The sequence below is a fragment of the Nannospalax galili genome, unplaced genomic scaffold (genome assembly GCF_000622305.1).
Source record: "Nannospalax galili isolate Female #2095 unplaced genomic scaffold, S.galili_v1.0 scaffold424, whole genome shotgun sequence".
NCBI lineage: Eukaryota > Metazoa > Chordata > Mammalia > Rodentia > Spalacidae > Nannospalax > Nannospalax galili.
In genome coordinates, this window is record NW_008352334.1 from 1246931 (window position 1) to 1267873 (window position 20943).

At 41.8% G+C, this 20943-nt stretch overlaps 1 protein-coding gene across 4 annotated transcripts in view; it reads right to left on the reverse strand.

Annotated features, from left to right (window-relative positions):
• Kif3a (kinesin family member 3A) overlaps positions 1–20943 on the reverse strand; it is a 70061-nt gene that overhangs the window by 32543 nt on the left and 16575 nt on the right. For 3 of the 4 annotated variants that reach the window (XM_029554203.1, XM_008849319.3, XM_029554204.1), the window contains exons 6-13: positions 17703–17842; positions 17127–17324; positions 16453–16627; positions 10784–10879; positions 3507–3663; positions 2924–3104; positions 1891–2001; positions 1302–1427 (exon numbers count right to left, since the gene is read on the reverse strand). In XM_029554203.1, the coding sequence (XP_029410063.1) occupies positions 1302–1427; positions 1891–2001; positions 2924–3104; positions 3507–3663; positions 10784–10879; positions 16453–16627; positions 17127–17324; positions 17703–17842 (1184 nt within the window). Of the gene's footprint in view, positions 1–1301; positions 1428–1890; positions 2002–2923; positions 3105–3506; positions 3664–7047; positions 7057–9031; positions 9104–10783; positions 10880–16452; positions 16628–17126; positions 17325–17702; positions 17843–20943 lie in introns of all 4 variants that reach the window. The other variant, XM_008849318.3, reaches the window with a different exon arrangement.

A 20943-nucleotide genomic window follows, 5' to 3' on the forward strand; every position in this document is an offset into this window, starting at 1 on the left:
CCCACTAACCGCTTTTTAAAAAATTTATTTTTATTTATGTGTATGTGTGTGTGTGCCTGCTAGCCTATATGCACACCATATATATGGTTGGCCCACAGAGTCCAGAAGGGGGTACTAGATTCCTTGGAACTGGAGTTACAGATGGTTGTGAGCTGCCCAATGTGGGTCCTAGGAACCAAACCCAGGTCCTCTCCAAGAGTAGCCAGTGTTCTGAACCATTGAGCCACCTCTCTAACCCCCCAGAACTAAATTCTTAATGTTAAGTGAAAAAACTTGTTTCTAAACATCATACACTTAAAAAATTAATTCCTTAGGAACACATGCAGATACCATTAAACTACATAAAATCAAAACCAAGAGCTGGAAGCCAGGAATCAGGATGACAGACTAGCTGGGCTGGAAGAGGCACAGGGCTACATAGAAGGGGAGGGAAACCATCTGGCTAGAAATGCTTACTGCTCGGGTCTCAGCTTTGACTTTGAGTGATCAGTACAAAATAACGACATAAAAGCAGGGCATCCAAGGATCAGCAGAGTGTACTAGGAACCCAGGGCTAATTCTGTGTATCTGAGGTCCAAAGCAAATTTTTTCAGACAAATTTCTTAAAGCTAGATTGGTATTTAAAACCTTTTTAAGTCATAAGATTATTAAAAATATAGAAGGACAGAAATTTTGTCTAAGAAGATTTTAAATTTATACTCAGTATTAACAATGACCACTTGTAGCTGGGTGTGGTGACACACTTCTTTAATCCCAGCACTTGGGAGGCAGAGGCAGGCAGATCTCTGTGAGGCTGAGGCCAGCTTGGTCAAGCTAGGTCAGCTGGGGTTACAGGGAGACCCCCATCTCAAAAAACCAAACAAAACAACAATTACCACTTGTTTGGGAATGATAGGTGGTGACGGCTGGTTGTACAAAGCAAATATACGTACTGTTGCTGAACTGCATAGCTAAAAATGATTAAAAGGGCAAATTTCATGTTATCTCTCTGTTTTTCCAGAGGACTCTATGTATTCTTCTTCCTAGTAAGGATGCTGGATGAACGAGCAGGACCTCAGCCTGGCTCTCACTGCAGTTATGCGAACCTGGGTTCTTCCAAAAGCCTGCAACCTTCTTTAGACATTCAGATACTCAAAAAAGAGAATTATAGTCCCAGGAAAGTAATAAGGGAAGCATGATGGCGTCTGTCTGAGAAAACTATAACTGGAGTGTACATGTTTATCATCAACTAAATTAGAATTGCAGTTCCTTACGTCTTAACCCCAGTCATGCACTCAGTATCTAAATCAGACCTTTCCTACCTGGTAGTCCTGAGGTATGAAGTTATCAATAATTAGCATCTGAAGTCGAAGCTCCCGGCTGAGCTGCCGAATGTTCTCCAGGAGGCCTTCTATCTCCCTCTGATGTTCTTGCTGCAGATCAGCCATCTACACAGAAGTTACACACAAACCGATTTTAAATACACGGCAATTCGCCTGGTAGGAGCTTACCCAGCGATATAGAAATGATGGGCAGGCAGAGCAACAATAGCACTGTCTAGTCCAGGTTAGTAGTTCAGGCTGAAAGAAGACTTAGCTCAATAACTAAAATTAAACCTTTCGCTGGGCACGGTGGTGTACACCTTTAATCCCAGCACTCAGGAGGCAGAGGCAGGCAGATCTCTGTGGTGTAAGGCCAGCCTGGTCTACATAGTGAGTTCCAGGATAGCTGGGGCTACAGGGAGACCGTCTCAAAAAGACAAAAAAAAAAAAAAATAGTGAAAAAAAAATTAAACCTTTCACAGAAAAGAGTTAAGTATTTTACAAGAAGATTACTACGAGTTCTTAACCAAAGCAACCTCCTTTTAAAAAACTCAAAACTCCTTTTGTGGGTAATTTCTAAGACACCAACCTCTGACTTGGCAGCCATCAGCATGGTCCAAACTTTCTTTAATTTCTTGGTCTTTCCCTGTGCTTCCTCTTGCAAACTTGTATATTTTTCCTCGATATCCAAGCGTTCTTGCTGTAACAAAAATGGGTTAACATAAGAATACTTTTCTTAATTTTTACTTATTTTTATTTTATGTGTATGAGTGCATCGCCTGTGTGTATGTAAGCACATCCTCGCAGTGCAATGCCTGAGGACAGAAGAGGGTGCTGGATTCCCTGGAACTGGAGTTACAGATGGCTGTTAGCCACTGTCTTAATTTGTTCTTCATTGCTGTGACAAAATACTCTGACCACTACCAAGTTGGTGAGGAAAGGGTTTATTTAGCTTACATATTCTGGATCACAGTTCATCTGGGAGCCCAAGGTAGGAACTCAGGGCAGGAACCTGGAGGCAGAAGCTGGAGCACAGGCCATGGAGGAATGCTGCTTCGGACTTTCATAGGGGAAACCAGAGTAAGAGCTGAAGGCATGAACTTGGAGGCAAGAACGAGCACAGGCCATGGAGGAACACTGCTTCCTGGCTTATTCCCCTGGCCCCTGCTCTGTCTGCTTTCTTATACAATACAGAAAAATTTGCCCAGGGGTGGCACCACCCACAGTGGGCTGGGCCCTCCCACATCACCCATCAAGAAGATGCCCCACAGACATGGCCACAGGCCAGTCCAATAGAAGCAATTCCCCAATTGAGGCTCCCTCGACCCAGGTGTGTCAAGTTGACACTAAAGCTGTCCAGCACAGCCACTATGTGGGTGCTGGGATTCAAACCTGGGTCTTCTGCAGGAGCAGCCAGAGCTCTTAACTACTGAGCCATCTCTCCAGTCCCCAGAATACTTAAGTCATAAATTCATCATAACAAATGACAGAGATGTTTAGTAATGACTGTCCTCAAAGTAAATCTACATCCAATTTTCATTAGGATTATCAATATTTAGCTATGCACTGGAAAAGTTAAATGTACCAGGCAAAGTACTAAACGTAACAGGAAGTGGTATCACCTCTTTTTCCTCAAGTTCTTTCCGAAGCTGCTCGGCTCTTTTCCTCCTCTCTTCCAGCTCCATGTTGGATTCTTCAAGAAGTTTCTCTTGTTCCTCAGCTTTGGCCAGCAAATCAACACCACCAACAATTACCTTCTTCTCCAAAGCAGATAATTTTTCCAGCAAAGACTGATGCTCTTGTCTATTAATTAAAATGAGAGCATTCTAAATTCCCTGATCACCTACTGTTCTAATATCATCTCCCAAATTTCAATATGATCAAGGTGCATGCTCAGAGAAATAAAGTCAGTAGTACCTTTACCAAGTCACATCACTGTATAGTATTAATTCATTACTTAATGTATAATTCAAATTTTCCAGTATCTTCTTTTCCCACGCTGAGATTAATCAAGAAAGATCTAAGTTTTAGAAATATACTACACACACTAGATCCTCTACCCAAAAATGGCTATGTTGGAGGCAAAAATGAGGCTTCTGATTATTAATCAATTTTCTGGCTTATACAATCCTATGGAAAACACTAGAAACTTCAGGTATGGGAACCCCCAGTCAGGTATGGGAACCCCCAGTCAGGAGCACTCACTGGGCCTTGAGGAGATCTTTCTCGCGTCTCTCCAGCTCGGCTCTCGCCTTGTTTCTCTCTTCTTCTTCCATGTCCAGCTTTGTTTCGAGCGCTTTTCTCTCCTCATCAATTTTGGCTTGCATTTCCACCATTTTATCTGGAGAAACTTTCTTTTTACCTGTTTGAGTCATTGAATCGCAGGAGTCACTAAAACCAGGCTGTGATTCCGACAGAATCTGTCTTCACATTGGCTACTCTCAGTCACACAGAGTCACATGCTAACATCTAGGGGAAAGCAAACTAATAGTAGCTCTCATTTCTAGTCACTAGTTCCTAGAACTTTAAATTCATTAATTCAAACTCTAGCCTGGCGTAGTGGCGCAAGCCTTTAATCCCAGCACTCGGGAGGCAGAGGCAGGCGGATCTCTGTGAATTCAAGGCCAGCCTGGTCTACATAGTGAGTTCCAGGACAGCTGGGGCTACAAGGAGACCCTGCTTCAAAAAGACAAAAAAAAAAAAAGGCTAGGTCAGGTGGTGTCCACCTGCAGTATTAGCACCTAGGAGGCAGAGGTAGAGGGGTCACTTGAGCCTAGGAGTCTCAGTCAATCTGGACAGCCCAGCAGAGTAAAACAAAGATCAGCTGATTAATTAATTCAAGCTCTAACCCAACTTCAGGGATATGTAAGAACACATACAAAAAAAGGGGAAACAGATCAGCAGAAAAACAAGAAAAATTAACAAGAAAGCCAAAAGAAGAGAGAGAAAAAAGCAAAGCCCCGTGTGTCCCCAAACAGCATATAGAGGTTAAAAGAGGAAAATGATTCTTCAGTCACTTCCACACTGGTTACATAACACTGCAGACATTTACTGGACATCTGGACATCCTACAACTGCTAGGCTGCCCATACCTCATTATATCATAAATGAGGCACTATAACGGCTCATCGTCACTATGTCAGACCACAGTATCAAGTCCCTGACTCAGAATCTAGCAGAAATGGTACCAAATAATCAAGTGGAAAGTAGCTTCCAACTGACCGCTTGGATTATAACATCTAACAGTGTTTATACATACGTGTGTGTTTGTGTGTGTGTGTGTGTGTGTGTGTGTGTGTGTGTGTAAAACATTACAGAAAGGTCCCCCACGAACTTCAAAATCATCAAGTTCATATGAAAAATCAAAAGGAGAAAATAAACACTGGTAATAAAAATGGTTCTGAAATGGAATCAATGACAATTCGTTTCCGGTAAGGCAATTTCTTAGAAACATGCTCCTGAAGAAAACAATGAGCCGTTTGGTTTCATAGAACTGGCCCCAAGCCTCTCCTGAAAGCTTGGCTTTTCAACTCCTTCCCAAGGGACCAAGGAAAGAAGCATCTACAAACCACTGTCCCCACCCAAAACCCAGGCCCTCCTGTTAAAAAGGAGAAGGAACCGAAAAATAATTGTGATGCTGCTACATATCTGGGTCTATTTTTGGAAATCATGAAAGGAAGAATCAGTCATAGGCTTTTTTAACTCTTACAATGAAATTATATTAAAAGAAACTCAAAGATTTAAAGCGCAACCTTTACTTCATGGAACTACAGGTCTAAAGCAAAATTAAAGCACAAAATAAATAGAAGAGTAAATGAATGCACTGATCCAGGGTCGCGCTTTGGTGTGGTGTGATTCTTTGCATCCAAGTCAGCATGTAGACCTGGACTACCAGCTTGTTGGCATGGGACAGCCTCTTGTCTTGAACCTTCTGAATTACGCTGCTAAAAAAATTAATTTTTACAAGTAATTTAACTCCTACTCCCAATGAATCCCTAGAAGATTTTTCTATTGGCAATATTTCTTAAAAATCTGAGAAGTCTAAGTTCAGATTTACAGGAAAGGAAGTCCATGTACGTTAAAACATGTAACTTCCACCTCGGGATTACAAATGTTAAAAGAAAAATGGCAAATTTGTTAAAACCAAAAAAAATGTATGTAAAAGGCCTGGGCACTAATGGAGCAGATGAAATAATCAAATCAACAGGTGCAGAAGCACTTCTAGATCTAGACTGGTAGGTTTCTAATTGTTTTGTGAAGATTTAAAAAGTAGTTCCCAGTCGGGCATGGTGGCCCATGCCTTTAATCCCAGGACTCACGATTAAAGGTTAGTCTGGTCTACATGAAGTTTCCAGGACAGCTGGGACTACAGGGAGATCCTGTCTCAAAAAGACCGGAAAAAAAAAAAAAATCCAAAACTCATCAGGAGGTAGTAACATGAAAAGGGTCTGCATATCAAAATATAAATGTGCATGCCTCAGAACCGGTCAGGTGACTCTCTCAAGCCTATGCTCCAGAAGCCCAAGCCTCACTGTGCTCTATGGGGAGTTTCTTGAAGATTCATTCTCCATAGCTACGGTCAGTTTCAAAAGTCTGCATATTGAAGTCACCTATTACTCTAGCCAGAACACTGTGACAACTCATGCTGTTTTTTCAAACAACATTTTAAGAGAACTATAAATAGGTACTGATTGGGTAACCAAACATTTAAAAATGCCATTAGCATGCCAGGCATAGTGGTGCAGAAGCACACCTTTAATCCCAGCACTCAGGAGGCAGATGCAGACAGATCTCTATGAGACTGAGGTCAGTCTGGTCTACATAGGAAGTTCCAGGCCAGCTGGGGCTACAGGAAGATCCTGTCTCAAACAAAAAAACCAACAAAATGTATTATCACTTAAAAGTCACTTTTACATAGATTTTTAAGGAGTGAAGTTTTACCCTTTGCTCTCCTGTATAAGCCTTGGCCTCCAGAGGCTGCTTCCCACTGGGGGAGACTGTAAGTCCAGGAAGAAGGGACCTGCACTACAGGGAGCCTAAGGTCTCCTGTCCTCTTCACAGTAAACGAGAGCTCTGATTCCTCCAATGGGAGAAGAGACTACATGTATCTTTTAAAAGATTTTCAAAGGGGACGGAGGTGCAGCCCAAAGCTTGCCTACCATGTGCAAAGCCCTGGGTTTAATCCCCAGCACCACATACAAAATCTTATCAACCAAACCTATCAAAAAAAAAAGGCCCAAACCCCAAAACTTGCTTTTACCTAGAACTACACCAATACGGCATAAAATTTAGCACAAAATCTCAAGTCAATAAATCTAAAAAAGTAATGTTAATGTCATAAAAGGTATTTAATCAAGGTCAAAGAGAAGTAGAAACACTTCCAGGTGCCCTTACCACGTGCCAACCAGCAGTGCAAGTGACCTGGGGGGCACGGCAGGCGCAGCTCTGTTCCCTTTACTGTGCGCGCCAGGGGTGTAGTAGGCACTTGATTTTTGTTCTTCAAAAAAATGAGGAAAATGACTGAATGGCAAATGATTTATAATTTTATTAAAAAATTCTGTCTTTAAGAATTTAGGGAAAAATGTGTTTTTTAAAAAATCAGTTAAAATTGAATTTTTTAAAATACAAAACACAGATACTTACCTTATAAAAATTATTAGAATTTTAAAATGCTATGTGCTTAAATAGGAAGTTCTTGCTAAGTTAAATAACTGTACCAAGTGGAGTGCAAACCAATCACACCAACCTGCTTGATCTTGCAATAAGAAGTGGTAAGCAGGTCACAGACAGGAAGCACATGCACAGAGATGAGGAGGAAAAAAGGAAAACATTATTCCCTTTGTAAAACAAAGAGTGTGCAATAGCACTCGCTTAGCACCGCTGTAGAAATAAAGCAAACAATCAAAACGGAAACAGAGTCCACGAAAGGAGAGCATATCTGATACGCAGGACAATTTACTCTACAGTTACCACTCAAACTCCAGGGCTCACAGCGACCCCTGCAAACGTGAACAGCTCAGTGCCATGTGCTTGTGCTAATGGAACTAGACATGGAATTGGGAACCTGTTAAGACCTGGGAAATGATCTAAAAGGGCAAAACCCAAAATGAAGCCAATTTTTAAAATGAGCAAGTTAAAGTAAGGAAGTCCCCACTATTCATTTCTAACATTTCCCAATTCAATGTGTCTTCTAGTGCAAAGGTCCATTACAGGTGTCCCCCATTTTAAGAAGATCCACCAGATAGACCTGAAACAACTAAACAGATAAATTAGTTACAGTAATTTGCACTGATGTGATTACCAAAAGGGTGAATGCATTTTTAAAGACAGCAGGCAGACAATATATTTGATTTTCAAACTTGATTTGTAAGCAGTTTTTTTTCCCCAGATAAAAAATCACATAAAATGAAGCACACCTGTACAGTAGCGAACTTCTATTCAGTCATCGGGAGACTGTTAGGGGAATTACATGATGATTCTGGAGAAGCGAATGACAACTGATGATTCAAGCAAGGGACACCTAAAAGGCCATTCAGATTTTTTAATGGGAGGGGACATACATACAAAGTTTCATACAACAACCACATGCTGGGACAACCACTATCCATGTGATCAGCACATCCATGTTCCAACAACGAAAGCTGGATGTTAGGTATGCAAACAGCAATTAAAAGTTTCCTGAACTGAAAAATCAAACTTGAACAAAGTACAGCTGATTTCACAACCTACTGTCATGTAAGTTTTACAACAGAAAATTAGATGTTTTCTCTCCTTCCACAGTTTATAATATAAAACTGCACTTCCATGTGGGCAATAAACAATGCCATGTATTTTATAAATTATCCAGTGAAATTAGTTCTTTTGGTAACTTGCCTAAACATTGCCAATAGACAAAATGATTTGATATTCTTGAAACTTTTCCTCTAGAAAGCTAAAAGAAATTATTTTTATTAGTTTTGGAAAAGACAAGGCCATAGATAATGCTTCAGAGCGTAAGCTGCAGCTGGTGGAGGGAAGCACTGCTCCCTTTTCTTCTGAGAATAAAGTACAAACAGATAAAGTAATACTTTTTAATTTAAGGTTTTCAAAAAACTCTGTAAGCTTGAGATAAGTCTAGACAGAGTCTTTATGAACTTTATGTGACTCTGTGTTCTCAAATCACATCTTAGAAAACATCTTAAAATATACCTGGTAGTTTAGAAATAGGGACGTACACCTATTTGAACAAAATCCTATTGTTAACTTTGCTTCCTTCAAACTGTACAACTTACTTCTCTGGAAGCATTCTTGAACTGCTCTTCAGAGTAAGATACCAGAGCGTATACTGTTTATGAGCACACAGCATGTCATGGGCACTGGTGGACTGAAAATTAGAATTTGTACTTGTAGAGATTCAAGATTTGTGGCCACCTGCCTCTTACACTGACCAAGGTTAAAACTTCATAAAGGAAAAGAATGCTGAGAATTGTCCTTTTATGCAGCTTATGCGCTCTCTCTACATTATCTCAATACAAAAGCATTAACTCTTCCATTGTCTCAAACATAAGCTGAAGCCTATGTTTTCAGTCGTGGTTAACTGAAGCAAGGCAGGCGGGCGGGTGGGTGTCACATGCTCAGGTCTACAACATGTACTCCAGTCATGACGGGGAGTGTGCAGCATCTCCCAAATGAAGCCCATGAGTGATGGAGAAGCCAAAGCTCTGCTAGGGAAGGGAAGAGCTGCCACTCACTAGGCAAGAACTTATCCAGAGGTCTCTCCACGACAGAGCATGTGGAGTCTGAGCTACTGCTGCTGCTACTGCCTGGAAGGCAAAGAAACAGCCCAGCGTGAACCAGCGACAGAGGAAGCAAGACATGAACAGACAGAGAAATTAAGTTTTGGAGAAGGAATGTTAAAGACAATCAAGCTTTGCATTAAAAGCACCATAACTTACTTTCCCCTAAGACCAGTCTCGGCAGAGCTCTGTCCAGTATCCTTAGTTTACAGAGCATATGGGGACAGAGCACGTACTCAAGACTGGCAGTAGTGGGCAAGCCCCACTCTCATCTAAAAGTTGTTCAGAGGGTTGGAGTGACACAAATTAAAAGGTCACTTGTTGACATTCAAATCTATCTAAACTATTTAAGCTGATAAGTAAAAGGAACAGCTTTAAAACTCAAAGTCACACACAGTGTTCTAGAAATAAACTGCTCTTCATACAGGCAAGACAGTGTGCCCCTAACTGCCTTCTCTCCCTCAAAACATCAGCTATCACATATGTCATTATTTAAGGTTTGATAGCGTAACTCAAGAGGCTCACTGAAGAATTTAAACTCCTAGGTCTAGAAGTAAGGCGTATTACTCTAAATACTTCAACATATTGGACAGTGACACGTCTTGTCGTCCAAAATTTACTTTTAGAGCCGGGCATGGTGGCACATGCTTTTAATCTCAGCACTTGGGAGGGAGAGACAGGTGGATCTTTGAGAGTTCAAGGCCAGCCTGGTCTACATAGTGAGTTCCAGGACAGCTGGGGCTACAAGGAGACCCTGTCTCAAAAAAGACAAAAAAAAAAAATTTACTTTTAGAAAGTCTATTATCTATAGTTTACTCTGAAAAACTAACTATGAATAAAAACATTCTTCTTTAAGTTGGGGGCTGGCAAACATCTTCTGCAACAGGCTGGACAGCACCCTGCACTATGCAGACCCCGCGCTGCTATGTGAGAGCCCCAGACCACATGTAAGCAAACGAGCCTGGCTGCTTTAACATTCCATTTACAAAAACAGGTTTGGGTAGGATTTGACCAGCAGGTTCCGCTCTGCCCACTTTTGCCCTATGCGGGGCTTTCCCTGACTTGAATTCGCAAGATCTTCAGTTAATGTGGGCTCCTCACCAAGCAGTGACAGGCTTGTTTTCAGCAAGATCATTTCACTACCACAAGCACAATGCACCAGCTTCAAAACAAAGATCCGCACTAATAGGAGAGAGCCCTGAAACCACAGGGTGGAGATGTCTGGGATGGAGGCCACCCAGCCCAGAAAGTCCAGGTTCCCTCTGGAGACTATGCCTTGGGGTGAGAATGACAGCTCGTTTCATGAAGAAAAGGAAGTAAAACAATCCTCAGTCAGCTGGCAAATGACATCTAAAGACTAACCTCACGGGAGGAAAAATCCCACATTATCCTAATTTCAAGAAAAGCAGGTTCCTAACCCAGATGGAAATTCCTACACAGGACAAAATCCCAACATAAAGTTGTAAACAGCACATCTACTTTTAACATTGTAAAGTTTATGAGAAGAGAGACAATATGGTATCCGGAGTCAACTATAAACGAGAGAAGAAATTTAAACATTAACCACGTATGTGGCATGTGATCCCTGCTGAACTGCCACCATATTAAACACAGCAAAACAGAAAGCAAAACTCTGTGCCCGGCACAGTGAAGGTGAACTGGGTGAGTGCGCTCAGGTCTGCCAGCTACGACCAGGGCGGAGCTTACCCCGTCTCTTCTTCCTTTTCTCTCCATCTTCTCCAAGTTCACCTTCCTCGTTGTCCTCCTCTGACCCACTGATGTCAGAGCCCGATACTTCTTCTCCTTGGATAGAAATTTAACACAACAATTTTCAGTCTGTACCAGGTCACTGGTTACTTAGAAAATGTCTATATCAGTTTTCTTCATTAAGTTTTTGTTGCCCCCAAATACAAATTAAATGTTCCTAGATTGTGCACCTGATATGCTAATCTCAGAAATAGGTAGCTCAGTCAGTCTGGCAAGCATGAACACCTGAGTTGATCCCCAGAACCTGTGTAAGAAAAGTCAGGGATGGTGGCTGTGCTTGTCATCCCAGCACTTGAGGAAGGAAAGACAGGAGGAGTCACTAAACAGCCAGTGAAGCCTATTCAGTGAGTTCCAGGCCAGTGAACAACCCTGTCTCAAAAAAAAAAAAGTGAACCATACCCAAGGAACAACACCCACTCTAGCCTCCACGTGCACACATGACCTCCCTCTCCTCATGGGAGATGCACAGAGAAATTTCACGTTTTAGAAATTTTATTTTTTAAGTCCTTCAAGAGAAGTTAAAATCTGACCCTCTCAATTACAGCTCTAAAGGTATACAAAGATTGTGTGTTAGCTTTTCGCCTTTTAAAAGTGTTATCACTTTGGGAAGCATCTTACCCTGTTTTCTGTTTATAATTTCACATCATTCTATCTTTATGTTTTGTTTTTCTTTTGGATTTTATGTGTATGAGTAAACACCTGCATGTATGTAGGTGCATCTTGTGCATGCAGTGTATGCAGGTACATTGTATGCAGCGTATGTAGGTGTCTGCATGTATGTGGGTGCACCACGTGTATGCAGTGCAGTGCCCAGAGTGGCCAGAGGAGGGCATCTAATCCCCTCGAACTGGAATTACAGACAGTTGTGAGCCACCATGTGGGTGCTGGGCACAAAACCCAGGTCCTCTGCAGGAGCAGTCAGTGCTCTTAACTATTGAGCCATCTCTTCAGTCCCCTATCTTTGTTTTTAAGAGTCAAACCTTTGGAAGCTGAGACAGTAGGACAGCCATGGGATCAAGGCTAGCTGGGGCTACAGAATAAGACCCTGTATCAAAACACAAACCAACCACACAAAGAAGTCATAAAACTGTCGTCTAATACAATGAAACTATACAACTATATACAATTATATCACAAGAAATATTGCACAAGAAGGGCTTATTGTTATAGATAATGCTAATTACATATTAACTTGAAAACAAAAAGAATGACTAAATTAAGATTAACAGAGTAGCACTATATTGCCTCCAAATTTTTTTCTTGTATGTGTGTGTGTGTGTGTTATATACCTGAGTGTGTGCAGGTACATGTACCCATGCACACACCCATGCACATACAGAGGCCAGAGGATGCACTGGGTGTCCTGTTGGATCACAGTCTGCCCTATTCCCTTAAGACAGGGTTTCTCACTGAGCATGGAGCCAGGATGGCCCTCCACAAGCCCCAAGCACCCTGTCTTACTCTCCACAGCACTGGGATTACAGGCTTGTGAGACCATGTCTGCGTTTTTACATGGGAGTGAGAACTGTGAACTCAGGCCTCATGTTTATGCAGCTGTTCATCTTATGTAGGTATTACCTGCTGAGCCCCAATCTCCCCAGACACTTTTTTTTTTTTTAAGGCAGAGCTTCATGAAGCTCAGGACAACCTCTAACTCACAATATAGCTGAGAATAACCTTGAACTCACATTCCTCCTGCCTCTACCTCTCAAGTGCTGGGGTTTAGACATTTACCACCAATACCAGCCCAAATTAATTCTCTTAAAATAGTGCTGTCCACCTCTGAAACATTTACAAAAACAAAGGAAACTGGAGAGAGAAAAAATAAAAACACACAGATCACAATCAGGTAACAACTGCACCTACATACACAGGGCGGAAAGAGAGCAAAGTGCTGGGTAAAAGAACCCTTAAAAATGTTTTGTTCTCAGGGCTGGAGAGATGGCTCAGCCATTAAGAGCACAGGCTGCTCTGCAGAACACCCGGGTTCAGTTCCCAGTGCCCACATGGCAGCCAACAACCATTCCTAACTCCAGTCCCAGGGGATGTAATGCCCTCTTCTTACCTCCAAAGGCAGTGCACGACATGGGTGCACTTACATACACACAGGCAAAACACTCGTACACAAAAAATTTTTTAAATTTAAATAAAACATTTTGTTCTCTGCCTGGAAGCAGTGATGCCTTAGTAGCACTGAGCACACTTATTGCTAAAACCCTGGCTGCTAAACTCCATCCCCAGGGCAGGGGCCAGGGAAACGCAGATTCTAATCATGGATGGGAAAGTTGATTCTAATCATGGATGAGAAGATGTAAGATAAGCCTAAAACACCTTATAAAAAGAAGTATTGAAACACAAGCTGATGAAAATTTACCAAACAACTCCTCGCCAGGCATGGTGGCACACACCTTTAGTCCCAGCACTTGGGAGGCAGAGGTGGGCAGATCTCTGTGAGTTGGAGGCCAGCCTGGTCTACACAGTGAGTTCCAGGCCAGCTACAGCTACAGGGAGACCTGTCTCAAAAAGACAAAAAAAAAAAAAAAAAAAAAAAAAAAAGAAAAAGAAAAAGAAAGAAAATTTACCAAACAACTCCTTTAAAACTGCAAGGATCAAGGGGCCACCCTGAAGGCACCCCTAATGAGCAAAAAAAGGATGACAGTATCAGATTACAATCCATGGGCTAAAAAGAATAAATGCATAAATAAATAATAAATGGGGGGAAGAGCCTCCTCTTCAGAACAGAAAACACCAAATGCAGAGGGAATAATGATGGAAAACCTCTACTGACCAAATATCACAAAATCATGGTTGTGACTCCGGAACAGGAAAAAGTACCGCACAGAGCCTCACACTGTCTTCCCCTAGAGAGGACCTACTGTGTACATGAACCCAAATAAAGGAACATTCTGTGAGACTCTGGCCAGTGCTTCTTAGAAACACCTAGATCCTGCTGGGCATGGTGGCGCACACCTTTAATCCCAGCACTTGGGAGGCAGGATCTCTGTGAGTTCAAGGCCAGCCTGGTCTACATAGTGAGTTCTAGGCCAGCTGGAGATGCAGAGAGACCCTGTCTCAAAAAGACCAAAAAAGAAAAGAAAAGAAACACCTAGAGCCTGAAAAACAAAGAAAGGCCAAGGACCTTTGGTAGATGGAGGGAGGTGAAGAGGATGCGCAAATAAATCTAACATCATATCCTGGACAGATCCCAGATTTAGAATAAAGCACTGCAAGAAAAACTGGGAAAGTTTGAGCAAGGCCTGCAGGGTAGTAACGTTGTACCAATATAAATTTTATGGCTTTAGTGATAGTACCAGGATTGTGCAAGACACTAATACCAGGCAGAGCAGATGGGTAAAACAAGACGTTCATAAGATTATTCCTTTAATGCTTTTGCCTATACTTGTTTATGAGTATTCTATTAACTAGATTTTGAAAATGGGAGCAGAGTCATAAGAGCACAACCAAAATGAAGTGCACTGTAAACGGTATAACCATATGACCTGGCGATGCTGCTTCTGGGGATACACCCCAAACAATGTGCAGCAACAACCTGGACACAAAGCAAGGACTTGAAGAGGTTTTTATACTCTGACGAACACAGCCATATAACTCACACAAGTCAGAAGGTGGAAGTAACTCAAACACCCATTAATAGGTGATCAAAACATAGTATATATACATGACAGAACACTGTTCAGACTTAAGAGGGAAAGAAATTCTGACCCACTATAGCATGGGTGAACCCTGAAGGCATTTTGCTAAGTCAATAACCCAGTCACCAAAGCACAAATACTGCACTGTTCTAATGATAGAAGTACCTGGAGCAGTCAAATGCATGGACACAGGAAGAACAGTGGATAAAAGAGGGAGAGAGGAATAGGGAATTCATGTGCAATGGCACTTTCTATTTGGGATGATGAAGTTCTGGAGGTGGACAGCGGTGACAACTGCACAAAATGTGAAAGTTCTTAATACCACTGAACCAGACACTTCGCAAAACAAAGGCATGCACTCAAGGCGAACACCCTGAGAAATTAAACATCTTGAGAATATAGCAGCTATAAATACCACCTAGTGGCCACATTAAGAATGTCAACTTCCTCTCAGAGGAAACCCCAAGGTGGTCACATCTCTAGACAAATGTAATTCTTACTATGTGCAAAATATGAATCCTTAAATTTATAGACAAGTATCCCAGTCACCACTCATCAAAAAGCTTCTTTTTCAACAGATATTATTACAGAGTTACGCCACTGGTCACACACAAGAGACTATCTGTGAACTGCCCCAACCTAAGTGGCACATCCAGGATGCAACCTCTACACCTAAGACTCACAAAACAGAACAAGGGATAAAGAGAACACTAATGCATCTTTCAATTCTCATCAATGAAGCTCCCTCATGCAAGAGAGCCAGGAACATAAACATAAAAAGTCACAAACGGCCAAAATGTAGAGAATAAGAGTCTACAGAGTGTGGCCCTTGGACAGGACTCCTATATCAAAAATCTACCCACTCTGGGTTCAGGGACCACTGTGGAAGAGGGGAAAGAAAGACTGTAAGAGCCAGTGAGGAGGTGACCACATGGAAATGAAGTCCCTTCTCATATGACCCTACGGCAATGATGTCAGCATGCACAGACCCATGCACACTCAAGCAGACAAAAACCCAGCACAGAACTGAGGAAATGGGCAGCAGGCCCCAATCTTAGTTGAAGAATTATTGGCAGCTGATTACTGCTAGGTGAGGAAGAGCTGATCTTCTTAAAGGAAGGGAATCTAGATAGGCTGCCTAGAGCTTAGTGGATGAACTTACACTGAGGGACGTCTGGGGACACTAACTTGACACGATAGGCCTTAACACAAAAGACAGAATGCATGAAAACCAGTGGGGGGCGGCACGGGCAGGTGCCGATGGGGAAGGGGATATAAAGTTGATTAAGATGTTCTCTATGAAATACACAATAATTCAATAAAAAATGAAAAAAAAGAACCAGACATTCACTCACTGCTTTTCCTCAGCGTCTTACTCAAGTTTACTGAGTCAACATCTCCTCCAAACATCTGTGGCAGGGTTAACATCTCTGGATTTCCCCCAATCTAGTCAGTTCCCCAGAGACTTCAAAGGCAGTTTCAAGGCCCCTGTTTACCTGGCACACAGGGAGTTCTATGACAATCAGAAAGGGTCTATCTGCCTTTTACATTGTGGGTGTGGGAGTGCCTGGGCACTGACTGGGAAGTTGCTTACTGCCATCAAAACTTTCTAACCTTCTAAGAAAGCATTTTCTTAGAAGATACATATTTCTCAGAAATATTATTTTTAAATGTCAATGTTGGGGAGCAGCATGATAGCTCAGCAGGTAAAAGCACTTACTTTGCAAGCCTGACCTGAGTTTGATTCCTAGAACCCAGAGTAGGAGAGAACCAGCTCCTGAAGGTCACCTTTGACTTATACACATGTGCTCTGGAATGTGTGTACCTGCACACACACATACACACACACAAATATTTTAAATATCAATGTTAAAGGCTCAAAACTTCACAAGGTAGCCTTGCTGGAACACTTAGTGGTCACATGCACTGCAGCTGACAGCATTCTGAACACATCACCTTCCTCAAGCTTTTTCTTCAGTTCTTCTATTTCTTTCTGAAACTGACGAAGTAGAGCATCCTTTGGATCTTCGTTAATTCTAGCCTTATTCTTAATATTCTTGGCACGGTTGGCATACCGTAACGTGCTGATGGTTTCATCGTAATTATAATCTGCTGGCCCAATATTTGCACACTGTGAAATTAGAAACAGAAATCATTTCATACCATCATTTCAAACTACAAAGACAAATAAATCAAAACAAATGCTGAAAGGCCAGGCACGGTGACCCATGCCTGGGATCCCAGCACTGAGAGGCAGAAGCAGGTGGATCTCTGTGAGACAAAGGCTAGTCTAGTCTACATAGCAAGTTCCAGGTCGCCTGGGGCAGTGGGGAGACTCTGTCTCAAAAAAACATATACACCAAAAAAATAAATAAATAAAGCAAAATAAACAAAAAAGCAAATGATGAAATACATATACAACTTCTCTTTTTTGAAAACAAATGTCAATCACACAGGTTTCCAAAGACACAACTGTGGGCAAATACATACGGCGCTTCACATAAAGGATAACCACAAATCCAAAGAGTAAAGGAATTGATCTTTAAAGTGTTGTTCATATCAATTATGGGCATAAATACAATCTTCAGTTTCCCTGATATTAACTAGCTATGCTGTGACTTGAGTCTTACCATCATGGTTTTTGAGTTTCCGCCTAAGGAATCTTGAAGAAGCCTTGTCAATTTAGAGTTCCGATAAGGCACGTGAGTGCTTTTTCCATCAACCAAGGCAGAAATGACGTTGCCAAGGGTGGAAAGGGAAAGGTTGATTTTTGTGGCTTCCTTCAGGCGCTGTCCTGTAGCTCCGGTTTTTGCTTGTCTTTCTGAGCCCTGGCAACAAGCAGGAGATAGAAATCAAACTCAATTTGTTTTAAAGCAGAATATTCTTTTCCAAAGTCTTTTTCTAAAAGTAATTCAGTGATAAAATATCTCATATGACATCCGGAATTCAAAACAATACAGGAAGTGGATGTGAGGAGATGACATACAACCAGCCACAAGTGGACATTGCTGACACTGGGTGGTGAAGAATCAATACCATCGTAGCTACTTTCAATATACATGAAATATTCTAGAATAAGTTAAGACACACTAGCAAGAATTTAAAAATCATACATAAATCATATCTTTTCACTTTGATTTTCATTCATTCATTCATGAATGAATCACAGGGAAGAAGTATTCCTTAGATAGTATCCCGTTACTTACAGCAAGATCTACAAGATGGAGCTTCCCCATCCTGACGTGCATGTTTCCATCAACGCCCTTCTCACTGCACTCTATAGTGATTGTGAAGATGGCGTGGGAACGGGAGCTGTGCTCATTCATATTAGTTGCACCAACAGAACCTTTACCAAAGAAAAGAAACCTTCAAAAACTGCAACATATTTTATATTTATTTATTTTTGTTTGTTTGTTTAGACAGAGTGTTTTATGGCCCAGGCTGGCCTTGAACTCTCTATGTAGTCATGGCTAACCTTGAACTTCTGATTACCCGCCTCCACCTCTTGAATAAAGAGATTATAGTCATGTGCCACCATACCCAGTTTATGCAGTACTGGGGTTTGAGCCAAGGCTTTGTGCATGCTAGGCAAGAACTCTACCAATTGAGCTACATCCCCAAACCCAGTGAATACCTTCAGTAATTAAATATCCAGAACAATTACAATATTAAAATTCATCACAATCAAAACCTATAGCATAAAACTAAACTATGAAATCACAGATGTGGTTGGCCATTATATGACACTTTCCTTTTTCTTTTTTTAAGATTTATTATTTTTATTTTATGTGTGTGAGTGTATTGCCTGCATGTAGGTAAGTGCACCCGTGTTGTCCAATGCCCGAAGAGGACAGAAGAGGCTGTCGGATCCCCTAGAAGTAGAGTTACAGACAGCTATTAGCTGCCATGTGGGTACTGGGATTCGAACCCGGATCTTCTGCAAGAACAGTCAAGTGTTCTTAACTGCTGAGCCATCTCTCCAGTCCCAAAACTTTTCTTGTAATTTATGTTTATAACCCAAGAATTTGTAATGTTCCTTATGTTAAAGACATTAACTGCACTGGCTAGTTTAATTGCCAACCTGACATAATCTAGAATCACCTGAGAAGAGAGTCCTAATGAGAAATGATCTGGATCAGGCTGGCCTGTGGGTGTGTCTATGAGGGACTGTCTTGTTAGTTGATGTGGAAAGATCCAGCCCACTGTGGGCAGCACCATTTCCTAGGCAGGGGATTCTGAACACTGTCAGAGAGAAGAGAGCTGGCTGAGGGTCCAGGCCTTTGTTCTCTCTGCTCCGGACTGTGGGTGTGATGATTTAAGTCCCTGCCCAGACTTCCCCACAGTGATGGACTGTAATCAGGAATCCTAGGCCAAGTAAATTCTTTCTTCTAAGCTGCTTCTGTCAGGGTACTTCACAGCAACAGAAATGAAACTTGACATAACAACATAAAGTTCCTAATTTCAACCTCAGGTATTACTATATAAAAATACAAATAATTTAACTGGGCATGGTGGCGCATGCCTTTAAATAAATGAATTATAAAACTGGATGTGTGGTGTAGACCCGTAGTTTCGGCTACTTGGGAGGCTAAGGTAGGGGATCACCTCAGCCCAGGTGATCCAGGCCAGCGTGGGCAATATAGCAAGATACTCTCTATTTAAACATCCACACATACAGGTTAAATAGTTGGGGAAAATAATCACTGGTGATTCAGCACTCTCTAGAATGGTGTTCTTGGACCCTGAAACCTCAGAACTACTTGCGCACATGCACTGGACACTGCAAGAATAATCAGTACAGCAACTGCTTACAACAGTAAGGACCAGAAAAGTCAGTCATCATAAAATAGTGGTACTCTGATTCCCAAGGGGGACACTGAAAATATGAGAAAGGTTGCCAGGCATGGTGGTACACTCCTTTAGTCCAAGATGAGGCCAGCTTGGTCTGCATATCAAATTCCAGGCCAGTTGGGCTAAGGAGATTCTATCTCAAAAAGACCAAAAAAAGAGAGAGAGAGAGAGATATGTACCCAGTGACTTTAGATGCCATTTTTAAAATGCCAAGTCAAGTCAGTAATGGAGGCAAATGCCTGTAATCCCAGCACAGAGGCGGAGGATTACAAACTCAGCTTGAACTACCATGACCCTGTTTCAAGGAAAAATTTTCTGAGACTGGGTCTCACTATACTATGTAGACTGGCTGCCCTCAAACTCATAGATCCACCTGCCTAATCCCAGCAAGTGTTGGGATTAAAGTCGTGCGCCACCAAGGCTTGACGCAGGAAAAACTTTTTAAAAAGCCAAGAACATAATAGTATAACCTCATTTTTGTAAATTAAGACTACTAATCATTTACATGTGCATAAATATTAAATACTCACATGTGCATAAATACTTTACAGAGTGACTACATCGTATAAATGAAGAAAAACATTTTTAGAATAAGCATGTATTTGTTTTTTCCTTAAATTCCAAAGTATTTAATTTTTTAGACAGGGTCTAGCTATATAAGGCAGGTTGGCCTCAGATCTTCAATCTCTGTGCCTCAGCCTCCCAAGAGCTGGGATTATAAACATGTGCGGCCTTCCAAGTATCTTCAACTCATTACTTTTTTTTTTTTTTTGAGGCAGGGTCTCCCTGAAGCCCCAGCTGTCCTGGAACTCACTATGTAGACCAGGCTGGCCTTGAACTCATAGAGATCCGCCTGCCTCTGCCTCCTGAGTGCTGGGATTAAAGGCGTGTGCCCAACTCATTAATTTCACCCAATGTCCAAACTATCTTCATACCATACATTCATGCCGAACTTCTATTTTTAGTATTTTATTTTTAATTGTGTGTGTGTGTATTGCGCACACATAGTGCCCACAGAGAAGAGAGGCATTGGATCCCCAGGAGCTGGAGTTACAGGCAGCTAGGTAGCTGTGAGCTGCCCAATGTAGGTGCTGGGAACTGAGCAATGAGTGCTCTTAACTGCTGAGCCATCTTGCCAGTCCCTCATATAGAACTTCTCTAAGCAAGCTTTGATTTTGGACATTAAGACATTACAAGAGTATTCTTTACTAGTCTGTGGCTTTCAGAAGTCATATAAAATGTAACATGCACTGATAAAGTGCAAAGAAGGAGGATAAATGAAAAACTGGTGAAAAAATGAAAAAAACGCTGTATGTGAGGTCTCACATAGCCCAGGCTGGCCTTTAACTTGTTACACAGGCAAAGGTGGTCTTGAACTCCTGACCTTCCTGCTTCCTGAGTACTGAGCTCACAGGTGTGACCACCATGCCTGCCCCCGCCCCCCGCCCCCCAATCCTTATCTCTGCCTCTAACCTCGGACTCCTACTGGCAGCACCAACAGTGTTTGTCTTGGGAACCATCAAAGTTAAATGCTGATATTATTAGCCTTTTGATTAAAAACTTAAAGCTACTGTTAGAAAGATAGAAAATTCAAAT